General features: G+C 40.3%; 1 protein-coding gene across 1 annotated transcript in view; it reads right to left on the bottom strand.

Annotated features, from left to right (window-relative positions):
- Positions 1-7720: 7720 nt before the first annotated feature.
- elf1 (E74-like ETS transcription factor 1) overlaps positions 7721-23971 on the bottom strand; it is a 49501-nt gene continuing 33250 nt past the window's right edge. The window contains 9 exon segments of the mRNA XM_077578705.1: positions 7721-10021; positions 10023-10116; positions 11263-11583; positions 12805-12997; positions 14593-14676; positions 14767-14928; positions 15274-15375; positions 17402-17576; positions 21978-22240. Of these exon segments, the coding sequence (XP_077434831.1) occupies positions 9374-10021; positions 10023-10116; positions 11263-11583; positions 12805-12997; positions 14593-14676; positions 14767-14928; positions 15274-15375; positions 17402-17576; positions 21978-22049 (1851 nt within the window). The 5' untranslated portion in view covers positions 22050-22240 and the 3' untranslated portion in view covers positions 7721-9373.

Here is a 23971-nt window from a genome sequence, read left to right as displayed (position 1 = left end):
TTTTAGCTGTTTTTTATTTTGTGTTGTGAAATATTAAAGTTGAGTATCACTAACACATAAAAAAATAAGGGTGTGATTTTGTTTGATTGGTTGCGGCCTTGGTGAAAATAAAGTTAGTTGTCCAGGTCAATGACAATGAAATATATTACAACATGCTAAAATAGAATTGTGCAAACAAGGCGCAGTATTGTATGTTAATGATGCACAACTACACGATGCTCAATTATCAATTGTGTGTCTTCGTAAAGCACCACACTTCAATCTGTCATTGAGGATTTACGTCCAACTAAAACGTCACATATTCCCAAATGTATTGACCATTTCAAACAAAGCCAAACAAAGGAAAAATTCTCCTTGTTGTCTCTGTTGGCTTTCCTGATTTCTTTCAATTAAAATGTCATTGAATATTAAACGTCAAATCTTCTGTCATTAATAAAACAATACGAGCCTCGAACAAACGTGACATGCCTCGAGTGTGTTGAGTAAGCGCTGATGCATTGTGGGATTGAAAGTAATGCAATCCAGATCATACTGCACTGCAAACAAAATAATAATAATAAATGCCAATCAAGTATGTTCCTCATACATCTTGACCTCAGCGCCTCGTGCTAATGTCACTGATATAAATACAATTTTGTGGATGAAAAAGAGGGAATGACATATTAGCTTATGCAAATATGTATAGATCCAGCTCATGCGGCGGCCATATTGTTATTTTTAAATCAATGACGCCGATGGCCCGGAGCAACTTGTCGAGTGAAAAGAATAGCGGCGCAATTTAACAAATGCAATAATTGCGAGCATACGTCAAAAATACTGACAAGTGTATTGCCGGGGGGGGGGGGGGGGGAAACCTACGGCGCTTTGGGAAAGTTCACATCATCGGCTCGTTTCTCTCTCTATTTCCACCTCCTCAACACAACCTTTCCTTATTGTTATTATTATTATTTAAGCCTGCTTGTGTGGATGCTGCTGCACTCGCCGGACTGGACAAAAAAAAGGTGTTATTTTTTCCCCCGGCAAAAGAAACCTTTGCTGGTTGTCTCACAAAGTCTCCCAAGACTCTTTTGTGCTGTTGAGAGTCAATTGTCACGGAAGCCCTGAGAGTCCTTTGAATGCTGAATGCTTCTAGATTCGCGTATTGAAGGCTGCTCACTGAGCGCTCATCACGCCTGTTGGGACAGTCTGTTCAATATTAACCACAAAATTGTTGCTTTAAAAGCCGCTGAATCGAACGCAATCCGATTTGATTGTCACTGGAAACTATTTCGCCCGTGGGAAATGGAAATAATCGGATGCAGGGTCAAACTGTGACCATCATAGTTTTATTAACTGTAAAGTCAATTTGACAGTATCATTCAAGAGATTTGAAGCGGTCGTGTAAATCTAAGAAAAAATTACTCACAGGTGTTGTTATACTGTAAAGGCTCACATTTGCTACCATTATTAATTGGGACACAAGTTTAAAAAGAAGTTAAATGGAAAATTCACTTTATTATTGTGAGTGATGACTCATTTATGGCATTGTGTAGGAAAAAAGCCAGACAAATCATTGTGGCCATTTTTTTTTTCATTGTGGCCATTTTGCCACTTGCTGTCGACTCAAAATGACATCAAAGCACAATGTTTGCATTCAATTTTCCCACATATTTTGTATACTTTTTATTGTTGGAATATAGTCTATAAAAAAAAAATGGCCGCCCCCAGAGATGGATAAAAACGGGTGGATTTTGCTGCTTAATTCATATTCCACAAACGCAATATTAATCAGAATGCTGTGCATACTAAATATACTAACTAACTATAATTTATAGTAAAAATGTCCTTCGTTTTAGTCTTTGGTAATTAATTGAATGCATGAGCTTTTAAGGATGATTTTAAATGTGATTTTAACCGAAATAAGGACGTTTGAAAGTGTGTCACACAAAAGTGACGTCATCTAGCAGCAGCCAATAGAAAATCGCCTTCGGATGACGTTGCTCCCATGGTGTTTTTTAAATATTGCGCTCAAGTAATACACTTTTTTTTTTTTTAATCAAACTAATGCTGAAACTAATTAAAATTAAGCATTTATGAAATAACTACAACTAACCATCTTGAAAACTAATTAAAACTAACTAAATTTAAAAAACAAAACTCAAAACGAAATCAAAACTAACTAAAATGAAAAATTCCAAAACTATAAAAAGAACATATTATTTTAAATAGTTTTCTGGGGTTGACTTTGCTTTTAAGTAACAATTTAGCATAGATGATTCTAAAGTAAGTGCAAACAGTTAAAACTTACAGCAAGCCTCACATTTTTTGTTTCTTTAGTCGTTATGTTACCATGTTCTTCTTTGTCTTAACGTACTGTTATGAAAAAAAATGTAAAAAAATGTAGCAAAAACAAAAAAAAATATCGAACAGGGTAGGAGGTGAAGGAGATCAGCTGATACAGACGCTTTGTCACATCTTGCTCAATCTTTGACTTCACAATTCCCAAATACTTTCTATGGCCTCGTTCCTGGCCAGCGAAATCTCATCTTAAAATCTATAGTGATGTTGAAACGATGATCAAACTGAGTGAGTTACTGTATATGAAAGTCTGGATTAGGAAATGCAGTGTTTAACACTCAGGTCATCTTGTAAATCAACCTCATGTTAATCTGCACTACAAAACAATCACAGACTTGATTGAATGTAGTTTGAAATAACAGATAAGTCAATGCAAATTTCAATCCATCTTATTTCTTTCTGCCTCAATATAATTCAGTCACGCTCCTTCCGCCCTCCTTATCAAGTCAAATATTAACCTCATGTTAACTTACAGCCCAAGCGCGATAAGCCAGTACAATTTTATATTTATATTTTTTTCTTCAGCATTATGAAGCGAATCAGTGATATCACTAAAGTTACTGATGATGTGAAATGAAAGCCTTGTTCTCATGCATCTTGGAAGTATGCGTCCTCGAAGCACTCAGGCAGATGTTTGCAGCTGTTTTGATGAAAGGAGGAAGCGGAATGTATGAGGATCTCTCAGGTGAGCGCGATTCAAAGGAGCCTCGCCTCCCTCCCTCCCTCGCTCTCCTCCTCCTCCCTGGAGGATGGGCCACTATCATCAAATGAAGCTCTCAAACAATTTAATTCCTTTTGTTACTTATTGAATAAGTGGACTCCCTCCCACCCCCTCTTATTTTCATTTCAAATAATCCTCTCGTGCCGGTTGAGATGGAGGTGTTGCCAAGCTAGCAGAGTGTGGAGCAATGGATGAGTTGAGGCTTTGTATTCACATGAATGACCTGCAGGGAAGCACTCGCCTCTCCTATCCTCCTCCTCCTCCTCCTCCTCCTGTAGCAACATGTGTTGACAGTGCCATCTTGAGTCAAGAGAGGTGAATACCATTTAGCGGCACACTTTTCCCATCATACATTATCGCAAGTAGTGGTTGTCACTGGGGTGGTGGGTAAAAAAAAATATATATATAAATTAATAAATAACGATGATGATGATAATAATAATAATATATATATTATTATTATTATTAAAATACAGCAGAATAAGAAGCCTAAATGGTCATCAAACATGAGGCAATTAATCATTCTCTGCTTTCTCTGTATTTATTATTACTGTACTTAGTTTATCAGATTTGGATTGAAAAAAAACAAAAAAAAAAACTATACATGCTTCATATTTGAAACTACAGTCACATATGTATTTCAAGACATGTTTGAGTTTTTGCTATTGTGTTTGAGGTTTTTTTGTGTGTGTGTTTATCCCAAAATCTTCATTGAAGTTGCAGACATTTCTGATTTAGTACCAAAATTTTGAGATACTGTACAGTCCATGCGCAGGGTTGGGAGGGTTACTTTTAAAATGTAATCCATTACAGTTAAAAGTTACCTGCTAAAAAAAAAAACTAGTTAGTAACGTAATCCAAGTACCAAAATATTAAAGTAATGTAACTGGGTCACTTTTGGATTACTCCAATATTGAGTATGCTCATGAAGACAAAATAAAAAGAAATATCACCACAATATATATATTCTATACAATGTGCTCCTGCTATTTGCGGGTGATAAGGACCCAGGCAGCCTACAAATAGCAAACATCCTTGTGTAATTAAAAAGCATGTAGGCTATTGATTGATTGATTGATTGGTTGATTGATTGATTGATGAACTTTTATCCCAGTCACAAGTTTAGCCGTGTTGTGTATGATGTTTAAATAGTGAATTGGTGGTTGGAAGATTTGTTTGGAAGGTGTAACTCACATTATGGTTGTAGGCTAGCGGGCTAGCTAGCAAGAAGCTACAGCACGTAGCATGCTGCTGGACTCTCAGCTCAAACTTTCGCTCCGAGTAAATTCCAGTGAATACCGGCCGTCATTTCCTCCTCCCGTCCGTGAAGCTTTTTCAAACTGCCCGCGTGTGAAGGACACGACTAGTCAGTTCGTTCGTTCCCACCTCCCTGACATGTAGCAACAGCCCCACTCGCGCGGCCGTGCGCGCGCTCTCTCTCGCTCACTCGCTGCTCTCTCTTTCTCTCTTTCTCTCTCTCTCTCTTTCTCTCTCTCTCTCTCTCTCTCTCTCTTTCTCTCTCGCACTTTTTCGCACTCTCTCTCATCGTAGAAATTGTAATCACTCGAAATAATCCCCATTTTTAATAAATGTACCTGAAATCTGATTACAAGTTTTCCCCTGGCTATAATGATCATGGTGTCACGTGACTTTCTCTGAACAAACTAGCGTTTATCCGGCCCAAGAGCATTGACAGTCACTCTGATGAAAAGGACATGATATACATACGCGAGGTGGACATGTTGGGCTGCCGATGAAGTGTCAGGAGCATTTTTTACCTCCTGTGTTGCCAGTGAGTGCTTTCAAATCTGCTCATACAAAGGCTTTACAGAGTTTGTACAATCCAGATTTATTTCCCCTTTATGTGTGGTCAAAATGCTATCAAAGTTGGCAGTTTCACGCAAAGTCTTGGCAGTGTTATTTATGTACGTAAGCAACTTAGTAGCTGTTAAATTGGCAGCGGCAGCCGTCATTTATACCGTAAAAAAATCTTCTTTATGGTGTTAGTTAGCTATTAAATTCAACTGTCTTATATATCTATTAAACTATAACAGCACAAATCAACAAAACTAATTATTTCCTCCACATTTTGCATGTGGTAACAGTTAGCATCTGCTTATTTAGCCACCATGTACAAAGTGCAACATTGGCTTCGCATTGGTTGCTCATCATTCGCAGATGCGTTTTTCTATGCTGCCAAAATGGATGCGCTAACGGCCATTTTGGGACACGTGACGTCAACGTCAGGATCTCTATTGGACATTGGGCCACTCTGTAACATCGCCCTCCCACTCTAAGGATCAGAAAGTTGCTTTCCTTCTGAAAATAAGTAACTTTCACAATCCTTCACAGTCGGCTTGTGTACATGCTAAGCAGCGACGTCGTCCTTTCGGCCCCATACAGGCGCATCCTGATTACGTCAACTTTGTTTACAATTAGGAAAGGGGTCTAACCAAACAAAACAATAACGGCATTACGGCATTTTGACTTCCGGGTTTTCACCCATCAACTTTGTTTCCGTTCACGGTTTGCGACGTGTGGGCCGCGTCCCAGTACTTGCGCTTCCGCCTTTGCGCCCCTCAGTTGCGCAATCCCATCGACGGGTGCGAGGCTGCGAGTTTGTAGTGTCTATCTCAGTGTCCGAAGCATTTCAGATAGCCGAGACGCCCTCCCGCCGATGTGTGGGAGCGAGCGGTTGGGGGGCAGAGTGGTGGGGGTGCGAGTGTTGGAACGCGGCCAGCAGTGGCCAGAAACGGCGCTGATGTGTAAAACCCGGAAGTCGGAAGTCCGTGGCATCTACCTCATAACAAACCCAATGGGGGGGTGGAAAATGACCATATTTGGACATACGGGGTTTCAGCATGACGCCAGTGATATGTAAATGTTACTACTTTTTTTTTTACGACTAGACAGATAGCATACTAAAATTGCCTACGTTATTTTTTTAAAAACGTTTTGTTTCTTTCCACCCCTGCCTTTGTTGCAGGATGTTTTGTACGGTCAGGCCCACATTCTGCCATGTTGCAATTCTAGCGCACTGGGTTAAACGAAGCTCGTCCCTGCACCGCTTCTCGCCACACGCTGGAGGCGCCATCATGTCAGCCGTCATCTTTCAAGCGCTCCCACGGCGAGGGGCACAGCAGTAAACAGTGAAGCTGTGTCGGTGGCTGCGGGCGACACTGAAATAGTCCCACCACTTTTTTTCCCCACGGGGGCTCGGCTCGTGCCATCTTCTGTCTTTCTGACTCACTAAGTAACGGAATAGTGTGATGTTATAGACGCCTTCTATTATTTGAGCCATCCATAAACGAGCTCACTTTGGCAGGCGATCGATGCGTGTGTTGTGATGAAAGAGGCTTGTTTGTTGATGAACGGGTTGTATTTTTTGTGTGCCCGTTTTCAAACTAGAACAGGATGGAGCTTCTTACAGCATGGGGTGCACAGATGTGCAGCACGTGGGTGTCGACGCAGTAGGCTAACCCCAAATCCAGACAGCTTCCTTAGCCAGCACCCACGCACCGCCACTATCCGTGGAGCACAAACACACATACACAAGCTCTTAGAAAATCTATCCAAGTCACTCTGCCGCGGTGGTGATAGACTGGGCTGTCTGCAGCTGTGACTGTGTCACATGCTAACGTGCTAATGTATTCATCCACCCACAGCCAGTCAGCCACTGCTCTTAAACATCGTCAAGTCATTCTCAGCGTGTGCAAAAGGGCTTTTCTCAACCTTTTCGCATTTATTCTTACTACAACATCTTTTTTGGTTTTTCGTATGAGCTCGAGAGATGCTAACTATCTGCATCTAGTTGGTCTCTATTTCTTTACAATATGTTCTATGGAGCCCCACGAGTCTAAACACAATATTAACTCATTCACTGCCATTGACAGCAATAGATGTCAAAAATTAATTTCAACTATTTCTATTAGTTTAACATTTTTTTCCATTTTTGTTAACAATAGTATGAAAGCCTAGAATTTTTTTTGTACATTTAGAACATATATAAAATTTGTAAAAAGTCATGCGAATAGTTACAATTACAAATTGGAGTCGCCTGCTGCCCCTAATTTTTAATATTTATATATATATATATATATATATATATATATATATATATATATATATATATATATATATATATATATATATATTAAATAATATATTTTTCAAATATTAAATTTTTTTCTTTTTTTTAAAAGAAAAGATTATTAAAAATTAGGGGCGTCAGGCGATTACAATTTTTAAGCGTAATTAATCGCATGACTTCACTAGTTAACTCACGATTAATCACACATTTTAAATCTGTTCTAATACAATAAAAAAATCTATGTTTTCATACTCTTGTTGACAAAAGTGGGAAAAAAAATGTTAAATAGAAATAGTTCAAATGAATTTTTGACGTCTATAGCCGTCAATGGCAGTGAATGAGTTAAGGGTAAGCAACAAAATCCACCCATTTTTATCCATCTCAGGGGGCGGCCATTTTGCCATTTGCTGCTGACATCGTGCTCAGGATTCAAGTAACGACCAATCACAGCTCAGCTTGTCACAATACCAAACCCAATTTTTTTTTACAGTGTGATAAAAAGTGGTTAGTGTATTGCGCTACAAATGTATCCCTCTCAGATTCAGACACCAAAAGCAAATGACATGACACTGTTTTGTCTCCAAGTTTAATGTTTCTGCGTGTATTTTTTTTTTTCCTTTTCTTTTTTTGCTGCTATGTGATTTGTGGACATCTGCTGTGTCACAACACAAGAAAGAAGCCTTATAAATCTACTCTATACTCAGCATAAAGAAGGCCACTGACAATCAACAGTCGCAAACAACAGTGCTTTAAGGCAAGGGTGGTCTACATACAGGGTATACAACGTATATACAGAGCAAAAAAAAAAAAATAGCAGCAGCATTAAGATTTGGATAGGAAAACATCTCCAGTGTAATTATTGTCATCTTGCATATATTTTAACAGTATGCATACATTCAGCTTGTCCTTACAGATCTAAACAAACGACTTGAGTTTAGAACTCCCGAGTTGTCCGCGTGTCCCCGCCGTACCTCAACCCCATCTCGGGAAACTTTGGCTAGTTCCGACGCAGCACTGTGGATCAATGTGGCCGGGCCGATCACGTTTGGCCTCAGGTGTCGGCGGCATATCGAGAAGAAGGCACACACTGGACACGCACGAGAGCAGGAGCAGAGAGTGCTCGTGAAAATGAACAAAATCGCACTGGTCCGGAAGAAACAATGAAATCTGATATATGACTTTTTTTATACCCATACTGACTTGATTCTTTTGATACTGATTCTTGAAAGCTTTTAATGCGTGACAGCTACATTATGCATAACACACACACACAGCGGGATATGTACAACAGCATGTAAGGGGGATGGAAACAAGACAAATAGAAAAGCTGTTTATATATTTATAGGGAAAAAAAATAAGTTTGGTCTTCCTCGTACTAAATGTGTATATTCTTTGTATTTTCCCTCATGTAAATAGAATACAAATGTGCCTTTTTATACAGAATTTAGAAATTCACAAAATAAATAAAGTTTGCCGTGGCCTTAATAGTGAATCTCAAGCGTACTGTATATCATTTGTATATACAGAGAGAGATCCATGCATCTAACATCAACAGGATTGCAGCCTCAGAAACACCAGACTGATTTTTAAAAAAAAAATGTTTTATCTAGAATTCTTTCCGTCTTTGTCTCCAGTCTGCACCAACAATTTTTTTTCTTTTCCAAATGCCCGATTCCACACTTTGGAAACACGAAGTACTAGAGAAGTCATGCATGCCTTTTCTTTTGCTTCTAAGAAAATAAACTCGTTCTGGTGAAAGTCCCAAAAGCAGTCGTCAGGGTCCTCTTTGCCAGTACTGACGCATGTTGGATCCTTTTCGTGTTCAGTCCTCCATGTTTTGGTTTGTATCGAGCCGAGCCTCTTTTTTTTTTCACCATTTACAAGTCCGCTGAGATTTAAGACAATAACAGACTACTGGCACATTTGGCAGACAGGCATCCCTACTTCATCCAATGGCTGTTCTCCTTAAGGGAGGAGTTTGGTGTGTAAATATCCTCGCATGTCCAAAAACTGAAATGTGACATCTTTAAAAAAATACAAAACACTCCCTTGATGCATTTCTTTAGGCACATGGTCACATAAAGGTGAGTAAACGATTGAACCCTGAGGCTGAACTGAGCAACCTTGAGGAGCAACATCTGATCCTGGATCCGATTGCAGCAACGTGGAAGAAAATAAAAACAACCACCATCACGTCCAAATGGTCCTCGCGCTGCAGAAGCATGTCAAGCCTCCGCCGGCTCCGTCTTTATCTGGATAAAGTTTGCCGGAAGCTGCACGGAGATGGGCAGCTCCTGCAGGCCCTTGATGGTCTGCTGGGACTGCAGGGACATCTCCCCTCGCACCTCCAACTCCTCCACGGGGGTGAGGCCTTCGCACGGGCTGCTGCTTTGGGACGAGAATCCGTTGAACGGCGCCTCGCTGGCGAGCTCGTGGCCGTGGGTGTGGCTGGTGTCGATGATCACAGTCCGGTACTGCAGCTCCGCCTCGCCGGCGTCCATTTCCTCCTTGGCGAACGTGTTGGCCAGGGAGGGGTCGCCGTTGACCATGGACTGGAAATAACTAGAGTCCAGCATCTCCTCTTTCACCTGCAGCCCGCACAAATCGCCCGATTTCAGCACGGTGGCGATGACGGTGCCGGGTTGCTGTGCCACCATGGTCTGCCCGCAGGTGGTGTTGATGGCGAGGAGGCGCGGGAAGCTCTGGGCGGCGGAAATGGGGAGCGTGCAGGTGGCGGAGGAGGACGAGATGGCCGACGGGCCCAGGTTGGTGACGAGCAGCTGCTGGGGGAGGCCCTCTTGCAGGCCGTTGGCCGCCTGGATGGTCAAAACGTCGTTGGCTGGGGTGCTGGACTGGAGGAGGACGCGGGGGGGGCGAGCAGTGAGTGGAGTCCCCGTTGGGGAGAACAGACTGAAGAGAACTTGAAGACGTCAAGACAACCGGGAGTGAAGCAGAAGCGTTCATGGACCTAGAAAGAGGAAAACAGGACTTACGTGGAGAACGAGGATAAGATATGGAAAAAAAATTTTTAAAGGGGAAGTCAACCTTAAACATTTCTTGACAATAATATACCTAATAGACTTCACTAGTCTAAACATGACATTCTGATTAACCCTATAAAGCCAAATGTATCATACTAAATACAAGGCATTTTTGAGCCCTCTATTTCATGAGTATATATCTGATGCATGCACTGCACGTGTAATCCATTAGAGGGCAGTATCACCCAGCTGATGGCTTTTCGAGCGACCTTACAAGATCGCCCCAATTTAGAAAGGAGAGACGCCTATATTTATTAATAGTGGGAAATGTTCATTCTGATTTTGGGAAATACTAATAATATGTTTGTTTATTATTCGATTTTTGACAAATTTAAAGCATTGTGACCGGATGTATCAAATATGACACAAATCAAAAGTCATATGTGGAAGCTGATTTTCAATTATTATTTTTTTCAAAAGGACCAATGAATACTCTATTTACAAAGAATCAGAATTTTCTCTCATATATTTAATGGTTCAGGTAAATATTATTACATTTATGGAATATGAGTAATGCAGCAAAATCCAGCCGTTTTTATCCATCTCGTGGCGGCCATTTTGCCACTTGCTGTCAAGATGACATCAATGTTGCTCAGGGCTCAAGGCAACAGCCAATCACAACTCACCTGTTTTCTGAAGCTGAGCATTAATTGGTTGTTACCTGAGCCCTGAGCAACATTGATGTCATTTTCAGTCGACAGCGAGTGGCAAAATGGCCGCCCCCTCAGATGGATAAAAACAGCTGGATTTTGCTGCTTAACTCATATTCCACTGACACAACATTAACCAGAAGACCACATTTAGAGTAGTGGGGCTGCATAGAATATATTATTGTCAAGATGTTTTTCTTTTGGTTGACTTCCCCTTTTAATTGCTTTTACAATCAATATAATAAATCTACAAATGAGAACTGATGTTTTGAACTATGTCCAAAATCTTGGAACACATGTAGAAAATCTTCAAAACGTGAGCAATATGCTTTCTTTGAATGAATTCCCTCCAACTGGTAACCATTAGAGCAGTAATGATATTCCAATATAGAAAAGTGCCTTGTGTCTATGTAGCGTGTGTACCTCATAGCCTGCGCTATGTCCGCCCCCTGGTTACCCTGCAGTATGTGCAGGAGTTGTTCCGCTTGTCCCGCCTGCATTTCCTGCTGCAGACATTGCTCGACGGGCTCCTTCTTCATCTGCTTGGCCGGCTGGTGGGCCCTCCCTCTGGAGCCCCCCCGCGCTACAGACCTCCCGTTGCCGGACCTTTGGGCGCCGTACTCATGACCGTCAGACCCCGCGTCGTCGTCCTCGATCACCACCAGGTCGGCCGGCATCTCCTTGAACTGGTAGACCAGACGTTGACCTTCCACCTTTGCCAAGATGCCTCGCTGGTAGTAGTACCTGCAGTTAATGAGAGTGTAGAGCATATGTTATCAGGTATCGGTCTAATTCAATGCTTTTTAATGCAACTTAGAAATAATTTAATGTCCACGTTGTACTGCATACACACACATGCATACGGTATACTGTTTATATATTAGGGCTGTCAGTCGATTACAATTTTTAATCATCATTAATCACATGATTTATATAGTTAACTCGTGTTTAATTGCACATTTTGTCCGTGGTAACTGTACAATATTGTTTTAAAGTTTTTCATTCTCTTTTTAATTAATATAAAAGTGGACAAATGTGGTTACCAAATACAAATGTGGTTGCATCTTTCAGTTAATTGATTGAGCAATTTTATAGTAAATAATTCGTAGTTATTTGAAGTTAACAAGATATACTAAACAGTTCAAAGGAGTGTGAAACACTGAGTCACAATTTTGTGTTGAGGTAATTTTTTCTGCCACTATGTGGCATTAGTGTTTCATGTTGGACGTTGGTGGCAGGAACAGTACATTTTTATTTTCAAATTTAAAGCAATTTAATTCAATTTTGAATGCCTCTGGACATCTTTTTTAATGTTTTGTTTATGGACATTTAATGCTTTAATTTTGATCAAAATCAATTTAATGCTTTTAAAAAAAAGAAAAAGAAAAACCGTATCAAAATGAAATAAGTACCTGAAAAATGGCAGGATTTAAATTGCTAGCATGTTAGCATTTTAGCACTTCTTAACCTATCATATTTGTATACAGGGCAAGATGCAAAACACTTCTCAGGATGCAACCTTGCTAAATGTTAGTTTGCGTTTTATCAATCCTCATTAGAAAAGATACACAAGTACAGCGCTAGACGCAAAAAACATCATCAAATCTGCCTTCACAGTTTTTGCTAGCATCATGAAACTCTTATCAATTCTCAAGATCTTATACTGTATCCTTGTCAATCTGCCTTAATGTTTTCTATAGTCAGGTTGCTATCTTGCCGTAAATCAAGTTTTGAGTCGAGTATGTAAAATACTTTTCCACAGCCTTAGAACTTTCCCTACTCAGGTTGCTACTTTGCTGACTGCTAGTATGCTGACATTTAATCCATTTTCAATCCAATGTTTTGTTTTGGCACTTTTACTTGTTTTTCTGCCACAGTTCCCTCGCGAGTTGTATGAAATATGCTGTACAGATACATGCCTCCAACAATGACAATCCCTCTTTTTATTTTTTTATTTTTTTATACCTGAGCGCCCGTCCCATGGTCTCGTAGTTCATGTCCGGCTTGTTCTTGTGCTTTCCCCAAAGCTTGGAGACCGCTTTGGAGTCGACCAACTTGAAGATGCCTTTTTCTCGCTGTGTCCACTTGATATATTTGGGACAGGTGTTCTTGTCCTGCAGTAAGGCCAGGAGGAATTCCCACAGGTAGATGGTGTTGCCTGAAATGAGGACGGGGAACACATTGTTATTAGCTTTTTTTTCTTTTTAAATGATCATTATTATTTTAATATCCAAATACACCTGACATCCATGGAGTAGACTTGTGTTATTTTAACAGGTTGTACAATTGGAATTTGACACAAAGATGCAAGACATTGATTGTGTTGGAATTGTTTTGTTTATTCTTAACTCATTCACTGCCATTGACGGCTATAGACGTCAAAAATTCATTTGAACTATTTCTAGTTTAATATTTTTGACCACTTTTGTTAACAAAAGTATAAAAACCTAGAATTTTTTTTTTTGTATTAGAACAGATGTAAAATTTGTGATTGAGTTAATTAGTGAAGTCATGCGATTAATTAAGTTTAAAAATTGTAATCTCCCGACACCCCTAATTTTTAATGATTTTTTATTTAAAAAAAAAACATTATTAAAAATTAAACAAATTAAAATAATAATAATTAGGGGCATCGGGGGATTAAAATTTGTAATTGTAATTAATTGCATGACTTCACTTGTTAACTCACGATTAATCCCAAATTTGATATCTGTTCTAAGTGTACAAAAAAAATCTAGATTTTCATACTCTTGTTAGCAAAAATGGAAAAAAAAAATTTAACTAATAAAAATAGTTCAAATTAATTTGTGACGTCTATAGCTGTCAATGGCAGTGAATGAGTTAACCATCTTTGCAACACTTGTACCAAATTAATAAATAGCCAACAGTTATGTATAGTTAGTGGGCTGGTGTTGAAAGCACTAAAGATATGTTCCAGGTCTAGGACAACTTTGAAGTAGAAATTTGCATTCATCTAAGGCGAGAGCATTTAAATGTGACTTCTTAGCCATATTTTTTGACGGAGATGCTTTGAAGTTTAACCTTGTGAACTTTAAGTAGGAAATCTACAACTTCCCAGCAGTCTCAAACGCAGCATAAGACTTGATACACGATTCATCAGCATCTCTTTACAGGGGTTCAATTTCTGTTTTAACATATACGAGTCAACTTGTCAACACATGCTACAGCATATATTTTTTTCCCACTGTATGTTTGACCTCACGAACTCCACGAAATGCAACACTTGATATCAGTATTACAATGATTTACTTTAAGTAAATGACTTTGATTTGATCACAAATCCACTATTTCCTGTTTAAATCTCAACAAATCGAAGGTTGACATCAACCTGGAGTTGATCTTGTCCGACCTTGTATTGTGTGCATGTGCGCATCTTGGGATGGGCGAAATAACAGAAAGGCAGGAAGTCGATTAACCTAATGTGCGGCAGACTTTTAAGCAATGGTGGTTAAAAACAGTAACGCTCCCAGTAGCCGCCTAAATCCCAGCCGCCGTGGCAGGGTGATATATAAGGGTGAGACTAACGTGTCACCCTGTGCGCTTCACAGTAGTCTCTATCAGTGGTGCATCAATGTGCCTGCTAGCGCGTGTCCCTGCAGGCCCTGAGAAACCCATCATTCACACCCTGTGTTTGCGCACAGGGTGACACAGGGAGCGCGCCGCGAGAGGGTGAGAGACCTTGATTTTGATTGGCTCGTTACAAGGGAGGCAACACTTGTTATCGACGCTTACCTTTGCCCTCTTTGCTCTTCTTCCTCAGTGGCAGGTTCGGGGTGGAGATGGGGGAGCATGAGCGTACCGCTCGGGGCTTTCTCACTGAGACAAATTGAAGAGGGCGGTGAGTTAAAAAAAAAAAAAAAAAAAAGTCCACACATGTTGTATATAACACGCTCACTGCAAGCTGACCTTTGTTTTTTTTCTGTGGCTTCAAGGGACACTTTTGGGGGATCTCGTCCATGGATGAGGTGTCCTCGTCCAGCGACATGTCAAGGGCGCCGTTCTCCATGTGGTCGGGCCTTAGGGGAGCGTACGTCAGGTCCGCCTCCAGCAGAGTACCGTAGTTGTGAACTAAACCGCAGCCAAGAGGACACAAAATACATTTCACAGAAGAAAGGCTAAAAAATATTTTTTTAAATGTAATGATATCATAAGAAATTGCTCCTCCCCCCTAAAAAAAAAAAAAAAAGGCTTTATACTTGTATGATAATTAAAACGCTAGCCTGAAACAGATCAATCCTATTTGAATAATTTCCTAAATGGTTTAAGAAAAAATAACAGAGTCCTAGTTCACCCAAGGTCCAAATCAAGTGAAGCACTTTCGAAAATGGATGAAAATAACCAAACAATCTTGGGAACGAGTTCTAGACTAGCATTCTAGAAAGTAGCATGTTAGCAAACAAAGAGCCGTCTTACACATGCGCTTCTCGTCTAATATGTTGTTAGGCGACTCCATGTTGAGCAGCGCCGCGGCCGCCTCGTTTGTCTCCATGCTGTCTTCTGCGCCTGAGACGGTTTCTAAAAAAAACAAATATAAAGGACAAATAACTCTTAACTGATAAATAGATAGATAGATAGATAGATAGATAGATAGATAGATAGATAGATAGATAGATAGATAGATAGATAGATAGATAGATAGATAGATAGATAGATAGATAGATAGATATTTAGCTTTAGCTAACTAGCTGGATGATGGATCCAGAGAGATAGAAAGATAATTTAGCTAGCTAGCTAGCTAGACATTTAGAGATAGATAGATAGATAGATAGATAGATAGATAGATAGATAGATAGATAGATAGATAGATAGATAGATAGATAGATAGATAGATAGATAGATAGATAGATAGATAGATATTTAGCTTTAGCTAGCTAGCTGGATGGATGGATCCAGAGAGATAGAGATAGAAAGATAATTTAGCTAGCTAGACATTTAGATATAGATAGATAGATAGATAGATAGATAGATAGATAGATAGATAGATAGATAGATAGATAGATAGATAGATAGATAGATAGATAGATAGATAGATAGATAGATAGATAGCATTAGCAACATTACCTAGCATAGCGTCAAACACGCCTTGCCAACTAAAAGCCGCCGCACACAAGTTAATATTATTCAGCTCTCGTTTGTTGTTAAGGATGGCGCAGTCGTTGACGCATTCCAGCCGCTTCATTGCCATCAGTGGCAACAATATGCACGTACATTCATACAAGAGCTGCTATCGACTACAAACTTCATCCACGCACTTCACATGTAGACTCCCATATGACAACATTCAAGATGAAGTCCCTTTGATCTTTTATCTTGGCTGATGTCACAGCTGCCAATCGTCAGGCCCGCCCCCTAATTGCCAACATGACTCTTGAGTGTTGTTGTGTAGTTGACACTCAGACTATCATCACAGCAGAGTGACGGCGAGGTGAAATTGTCAAGCACTTCCTCGAAAAGTGGAGAACCTGAAGTGACACCTAAGTATTCGTCTCAGTGTTTCCTGAGGGTTGGGAGAGAGCGAGGTCTGATGGTTGGCGGATGTGACATCATTAAAGGCAAAGGGATCTTTCATCTTGAATATTAGTGAACAAATTGCAATGTCTTGCAACTTTTCCAGCCGGATTCAAAGTCGATCACTATTGAGATTGCTCATGCAAAAGTGACTAACAATCTTTTTACTAGCTATGGATTCCGACGCTTCAATTATGACTCGACTTCAGGGCAGCGTTATATGTGGCTCTCTCCTTCAAATGCACTTTCAGAATATTACCGGGACTATTTTTTCTTCTCCACAATCTCACTTAAATATGACCCATACTATCTGCTAGCCCAGGGGTGGGCAAACTTTTGGACTTGCGGGCCACAATGGGTTTGAAATTTTGACAGATGGGCCGGACCAGGAGCATTTGGACCTCATAGCACAGTAAACACACACAGATAAATGTACAACCCGATTTACTTATAGTGTGCACTAAGGACTGCGTTTTCCAAATGTGCAAAATCCACTTATTTAAAACAGCTTTTCCAATAGCTTCATTTTTATTGTTTATTGTTCCTGAGGCCCACCCACAATAAAAATCCTGGTGCCACCTATTGGTGAAATGCGGGCATTGCAGGGACAAAATTAAATTAATGATTTTGAATTTTTTTCTAGCCTTATTGGATAAGTTCGGCGGGCCGGATTGAAAAGCATAACGGGCCGTATTTGGCCCGCGGGCCGGGGTTTGCCTATGCCTGTGCTAGCCACACAGATATCATAGTTTACACATTTTTTACATATTGCCTTGACTATTGACAAACACCGTTTTCTGGTCTTCTAATGTCTAGAATTAAAAAGCCCACAGTTAGTACAAAATGCTGTAGCGAGAAGTTTTGTTTCTTAGTCACAAAATATTACAGGGTAGGTTTTAGGACACGCGTTATTGTTTTTTGGTGATCTTGACAGCTAAAAAGAAGTCAGCTTTCAGAGCATTCTCTATTCTTGTTATACTAGCGCTATAAATAATGAATGGATGGACGTCTCTAAATGTCTTAATTTTCCAACCTGAGAGGTCCACGCCTCCCACCAGGATTGAGGGCGCCTCGGCCACGTGTATGGTGTTGTCCATCATGATGCCGTTGGTCACCTCGTCCGACTCGAGGCCCGAGTACACCTGCAGCAGATCCGTGGCGGGCACCTGCTCCACGATCACGGCGGGGAAAACAGATGGGTCGTCCAGCTGTGACAAGACACACACCAACAAAACACGCGTGAGGGGGGAGGCAGAGGTTTGGCTCAATTCAGTCTACATCGTAAAATGTAACATAAAAACTCCTGGTAGATTAATATCACAAGCTGATTTGCTGGATCTTATTTTTTTTTTTTACAACCGTATAAAAGCCAGCTAGCGCCATGTGCAATTTGGGCTAATGTGTAGCAACGGAGGAGAGAAGCAAATTTCTGAGGCATGGCAGTAGTCTGCGGGGAGCCACACGAAGAAGAAAACAGGCTGCAAAAGTGAGCCTACTTTCAACCCACACAGTGAAGACTTGGCTGGGAAATCAAATAAAAGCAGTCAATGTGGACGCTATAATTGGGGATTTTACACAAAATGCGCTTTGGGAAACTTTCCTGTGGGGAATTGTTCACTTTTACACATTGTTTTAGTTTCTCAATGTAAAATCATATCATCTGCAGTCCACTTCAAATATTATGGTTGAATTTACTGAGCTGGTAATGCTAACTCCATATTTACTCATCCACCAAATCATTGTACCATCTAATTCTTAGCATTAAATGATAATGCCGATTATTATTATTATTATTATTCACACAGACAAAGAATTATTACCTCAACAGTATTACACGTGTGCAATATCACAACGCACGTCTGAATTTTTTTTGTTTTGAGTAAAACCATACATCACAAAATAAAAATACAAAATAAGCTAATGAATGGCAACACATGAATACTGTTTTTATTTTTTTCATACAGCGCTTATTTTGAAACTAATTTATTGTGTACTCGTTGAATTTAGGGTGTTTTCGTCATCACAGTGGGATTGTGGGTGTTTTTTAGTCAATGCAGTGACATAACCAGCCCGCCAGATGGCAGCAGAGTACACATCAAGTTTACCATGGCTGTTGCTCCACAGTTGAACAATTCCCTCATTTCGGGAGTCATTATCACTTGGCAGTTAATCAAACAATTCTGGGTGTTTTATTGACTTCTTTTTTTTTCAACACACGTCACAAACATCCTCTGAGTATTAAAGACATCCAATCAAATACTACAAAAAAACGCATTTCCTTCTAATATACTTTTATGATATGTTTGCATGAGTGCATAAAACAGTGATTTGTTAGCATATGTAAATTGGGAAATGACGGCCACAGTCCTGCACTCGATTAAAAATTAGAAAGAACGGCAAGGGTGCAGCAGGAGGAAGAGGAATAAAGGCTTATCTGTGCTGTTAGACAAGTGTCCATTGTTGCCGTGAACCTCTGGGGCATACCAGGTGTTCAGGCCTTATGGGGGAGGGCCGGGCTGATTAGCCAATTTTGGCTACACTTTAACCAAGCCTGCTAACAGAACAGCTCGTTATTTCCCGCCATTGTTAGCCGGCTGATGCTCCCAAGTTCACACAGTTTGTGAATTTCACCGCCAGATGAGCGACCATTGTGTCATGTGCGCAGAAGAATGTTTGCTTTGACTACAAAAATATCAGTGGCGATGTTTCCCATTAATCCCTGCCTGTCCGATACGATCAGATGTAGCAAGGCGGCGTGGCAAACAAGTGTGCCTGTCAGTGTCCTTGAAAAAGTCAAGTGTGCGTGTGCAGACATTTTGACTACTGGTCGATTCAACTCCCCAAACAGAAACTCCTCCTCACCCGCCGACTAATGTAGCACACTTTGCTGACAGAGCTTGTTGTGTGTGCAGATGTTGTGATGGTACACTAGCTCAGTGTTTCCCAACAATTACTCAGCCGAGGTTTTACATTGGAAAAAATCTCATGGCACACCAACAAACAAAAAAAAAAAAGAACACACTACACTGAAATAATGATGATCTGTTGTGCTAGTGGAAGAGAATTTAGTTAAATGGCACTGGCGTGGATATATGAACAAAGGTGCCATTATTTTGTAGCAAATAATTCATTTGTGGAGCAATTAAGTGATTTCCCGCACTCTTATATCACATTCATGTGAATACATACATAATTAGCTCGTGTCAAAGTGTGACTACTTCCGCTCTACTGAGTATGCTCAAGTTTGAATGGTTATTTCCTCTTTTGTGGATACACGGTTATTGCATTCTTCTCGTTTGCATTTCCCCATTTTTGTCATGTCAACTCACTCTCTGCACAATCGAATGAAATACAATACAATATTCCGCCCTCACAATGCTAATGCCCACTCATAACTTAATTGTTCATATTCTGCATGTAGTGAAATGCTCATCAAACTGCACTGCCTCTAATAAATTGGTAAGCTTATTTATCTATAGTTGAAGAGGTCAAAATATTAGAAATAATCCTCAGTGTGATATAGAGAATATTGATTGTTGAAAACGATGTGATCACGCTACATTGCTCGGCCTGTACAGGGAATTTGGTGCGCTAAGTAGTCGACTTTTAACTGTTGTGATGGTACGTCGTGTGATTTCTTTATTATTGCAATCCCTTCACCATCCACTATTGTTGAACAACAAAAAAAAGGAATTGATCGGACAAATATGTGCAAAATGAATTCAATACACGGATAACGGGACGTATGGTGTTCCACAGGGTTCAATTCTGGGGCCTTTGCTCTTTTCATTGTGTCTGATCATATATTTTAGTTTTTGAAGGGTTTTGTGAATGTGCATAGGAAACTGGTGGGCTTCAGTACCTCCAACAAGACTAAGAAACTGCATTACAAGGTCATGATTCACTTTCTGGAGTTTTGAACATTGACCAACAACAGAAGTGCTAATCGTTAAAAGACGCATTGCTTTGATTCCCCCCCCAATGCACTAATCATAGTCAGTTTAAATACAGCACAGACAGTTGTAAGTAGAAGGGTTGTTATTACGGGGGCTGAGGGGTGGATGAAGTTTGTTCAGCAGGGTGGGTGCAGCCAGAAACAAAGCCAGGGGAACAATGCGAGATCTCTCGGAAGAATCGTACCATCCACTCGGAACCTGTCGGTCAGGTTGGGCCTGAACAAATCTTCATTGGGGATCCAGTGACAACCCGTCATTCTGGATCCACGCGCATGATGCAGTCAACAGCACGCAGGAGCCTGCTCCACTGGATCGAGGCGTGGGCGTGGCCACAACCAGACAACTGTCGACCTGAACAGGCCGATGGAAAGATGCATACTGCATCCAGACGGACTTTTTGTGCCGTAAACATACGGTATTCGGGCTCAGACTCCCATGAACCCTAACCCCACTGCAGGCTTGTCAGACTTTCCATGTCGCTGCCTCCTCCTTCTCGGGACGTTCTGACAACCTCCCAGTGGTCATGCTGTTTTAAGTTTTGCCTGCCCCGCCAGGACAAGTCTCACATATATCAACAAGCAGTGTGTCAGTGCAAACATGGGCCTCCAGGTCACCTCAAAAGTATACTCAAACCAAAATAAAAGAATAGAAATGGAAGGGAGTGAATGACCAACATTGATGTAACCCAAGGGTGATACAATGAAAACTGCAGAGGCCCCAGAATTGAACCCTGTGGAACACCATATGTTGCGTTATATATGTGAATTCATCCAACTTTCTTTTTTGCTCAACATAAGTATGATTAACAAATAAATGACACGATGTACCATCACAATAGTACCTAGTCGACTAGAGCTAGACCGATGTTTTTTTTTTAATGGCTGATACCGATGCCGATTATTAGTAGTCAAGGGGGCCGGTAACCGATATTTGAAGCCGATATTCATTGTCAGTAAAAGGGGGGGCATTGGCGTCATTTTTTTTTTAAATGACTTTGTTGTAATGTCCTAAACAATTTTTCATACTTTTCAAAATATACAAGTTTGAGACAATATATTTAATTTTACATGTTTAAAAAGGAGCTCCCAAGGTTATCATTACATCTTAAAAACTTTAATGGAAACTTAGAGAAGTAAATACCATAGCTGTTTTTTTCCAAAATTTAAAAAACACTGAAATCTTAAAGTTTCACATTTCTTTGTTTTAATGTCGAACAAAAACAAAAGGTTCAATTCCCAGGGTCAGCAGCATCTTTTATAAAAGTGAAGTGAACATTGAAATAAATAGCTCCCTGAGATCAAAATAATTCTAGCTTTACCTTTTATCGACAGTCAGATTTTGGGAAAAAAAAGCTGATACCGATATTTGTCAAAATGCTCATTATCAGCGCCGATTATCCCTAAAGTTGACTTTACTCAGCACACAATGAATGAGTACAGATAGGCCAAGCAATATAGCGTGATCACCTGCAGCCAATGATTGCCAAGCGGGGCGTCTCAACAACAACAGCAAAAAGTGAAATCCCTCATATGCCACCCTTCTCCAAAAATCCCTTTTTATGGTTGCTAACAATCAAAAACTGCAGACGCTTTCAACCGCAACAATCCGACAACTCACTTTTTTACCAACCATTTGACGAATGAACACACATACCTGGTTGATTTCATCCATCCCGTTACTGGCAAACTCAAACACCAGTTCATTGGGCTGCACTGCGGTGGTCATGGCGGTGGCCAAGCTGGCTCCTACTCCACACGGACAGCGCCCCCTACAGAGACCCCCAAGCGGACTTTCACGGTGCAAAATGGCTTCCTGATCTGGCTTTTAAAAGACCCCCAAACTGAGAGTCAGAGGATCAGCCTGACCCCGCTGGAAACAGCCTGGTCCCGCTCAGGTTCCACATGAAGCATCGACACCTGCAAGACCAGAAGAAAAATCAGGATGAGAACATGGGATTGGTTGACGGACAGTTTGTTAATTTCAGTGCTTAATTGAGTCAGCGTTGATTGATATCACAATCATTCTAAAAGTTTGTGGAGAGATTAGTTCTGATAATGACCATCATACAAACACACAGGAATTTACGACTGATTTGACCTTTCTGTGACCTTCTGGTGTACTAAAAATCTGCCTTCGTGAAGACAAAAAACATTCTCTTTTTTTCTGAAAAAAAACCCATTGTATTTTGATTGGCAAGTGTGGTGGCAATAGCAGTAGAAGTCATTTGTTGTTGTTCACCAATGCAACTACGACCAAATGAAGACAGCTTGTTAAAGTGTCAAACTATAATCTCTGTAAACATCAGGGGCACAAGGCTGGCAAAAGAAGTGCTTCGCCGGCGAAAGGCAAAGTTCCACTGTATAAATCATCATTCACTTGCTTGATTTTGACCACAAATGGAGGGAATGCTAGACTATATGGAAAAACCGCAAACAGCACTATGCCTGCGAAAGAAGTGGCTCCACTTACAGCTGGAATTGGAGGAGCGCATATTATAAAAATCAGGATTGACCTGATTGATTTTGGCACAAAACAAGTGTGATAATCCGGCTGCTATGATGGCAAAAGTAGGTGAAGCGTTCCTCCACAGACATCTTTTTTTCTTTTTTAAAGGAAATTGACTACGTTTTTTTTTTTTTTGCACTCACTCACACAAGGTCTCCCAGGCGGGGAAGCGAACCCACGCCAACCTGCATCAGAGGCAAGTGACGGTTCCACTCCGACACCTGGAGCCCTGGAAATTGACTGTTAAAAGTACTAATAATAATAATAATAATAATAATTCACAAAAAGCAGCTTTGTTGGTATTTAATATTATTATGTATAATAATAATAATAATAACAATAATAACTAGAAAATTTCTGGAGAAATGAAATGAAAACCTGTGGAATAGATGGAAGAGCTCATGGTGTGAAATGGTGGAATAGTTTGAAGCTGGAATGAAGTGAATTTGATGAAAAATGTGGAAGTAAATGTGAAATGTAGAATCTCCCATTAAGAATGAGTGGGGGAAAGTAGGGTACGAAATGGAGAATTGTGGGTAAGGCGTGAATCCTGGGAATGAAAAAAATAAAAGCACTCATGGCGTGAATATTAGGAATAGTTTGAAATAGGAACGGAGTGAGTGGGATGAACAATGTGGAAGTAATTGTGAAATGTAGAATCTCCCATTAAGAATGAGTGGGGAAAAGTATGGTACGAAATGGGGAATTGTGGGTAAGGCGTGAATTTTGGTACTGAAAGAAAGGAAAGCGCTCATAGCGTGAATTGGTGGAATATATTGAAGCTGGAATGAAGTGAATTTGATGAAAAATGTGGAAGTAAATGTGAAATGTAGAATCCCCCATTAAGAATGAGTGGGGGAAAGTAGGGTACGAAATGGAGAATTGTGGGTAAGGCGTGAATCCTGGGAATGAAAAAAATAAAAGCACCCATGGCGTGAATATTAGGAATAGTTTGAAATAGGAACGGAGTGAATGGGATGAAAAATGTGGAAGTAAATGTGAAATGTAGAATCTCCCGTTAAGAATGAATGGGGAAAAGTAGGGTACGAAATGGGGAATTGTGGGTAAGGCGTGAATTTTGGTACTGAAAGAAAGGAAAGCGCTCATAGCGTGAATTGGTGGAATATATTGAAGTTGGAACG

This window comes from Vanacampus margaritifer, chromosome 10 (genome assembly GCF_051991255.1).
Source record: "Vanacampus margaritifer isolate UIUO_Vmar chromosome 10, RoL_Vmar_1.0, whole genome shotgun sequence".
NCBI lineage: Eukaryota > Metazoa > Chordata > Actinopteri > Syngnathiformes > Syngnathidae > Vanacampus > Vanacampus margaritifer.
This window is presented reverse-complemented; position numbering and strand designations above follow the sequence as displayed.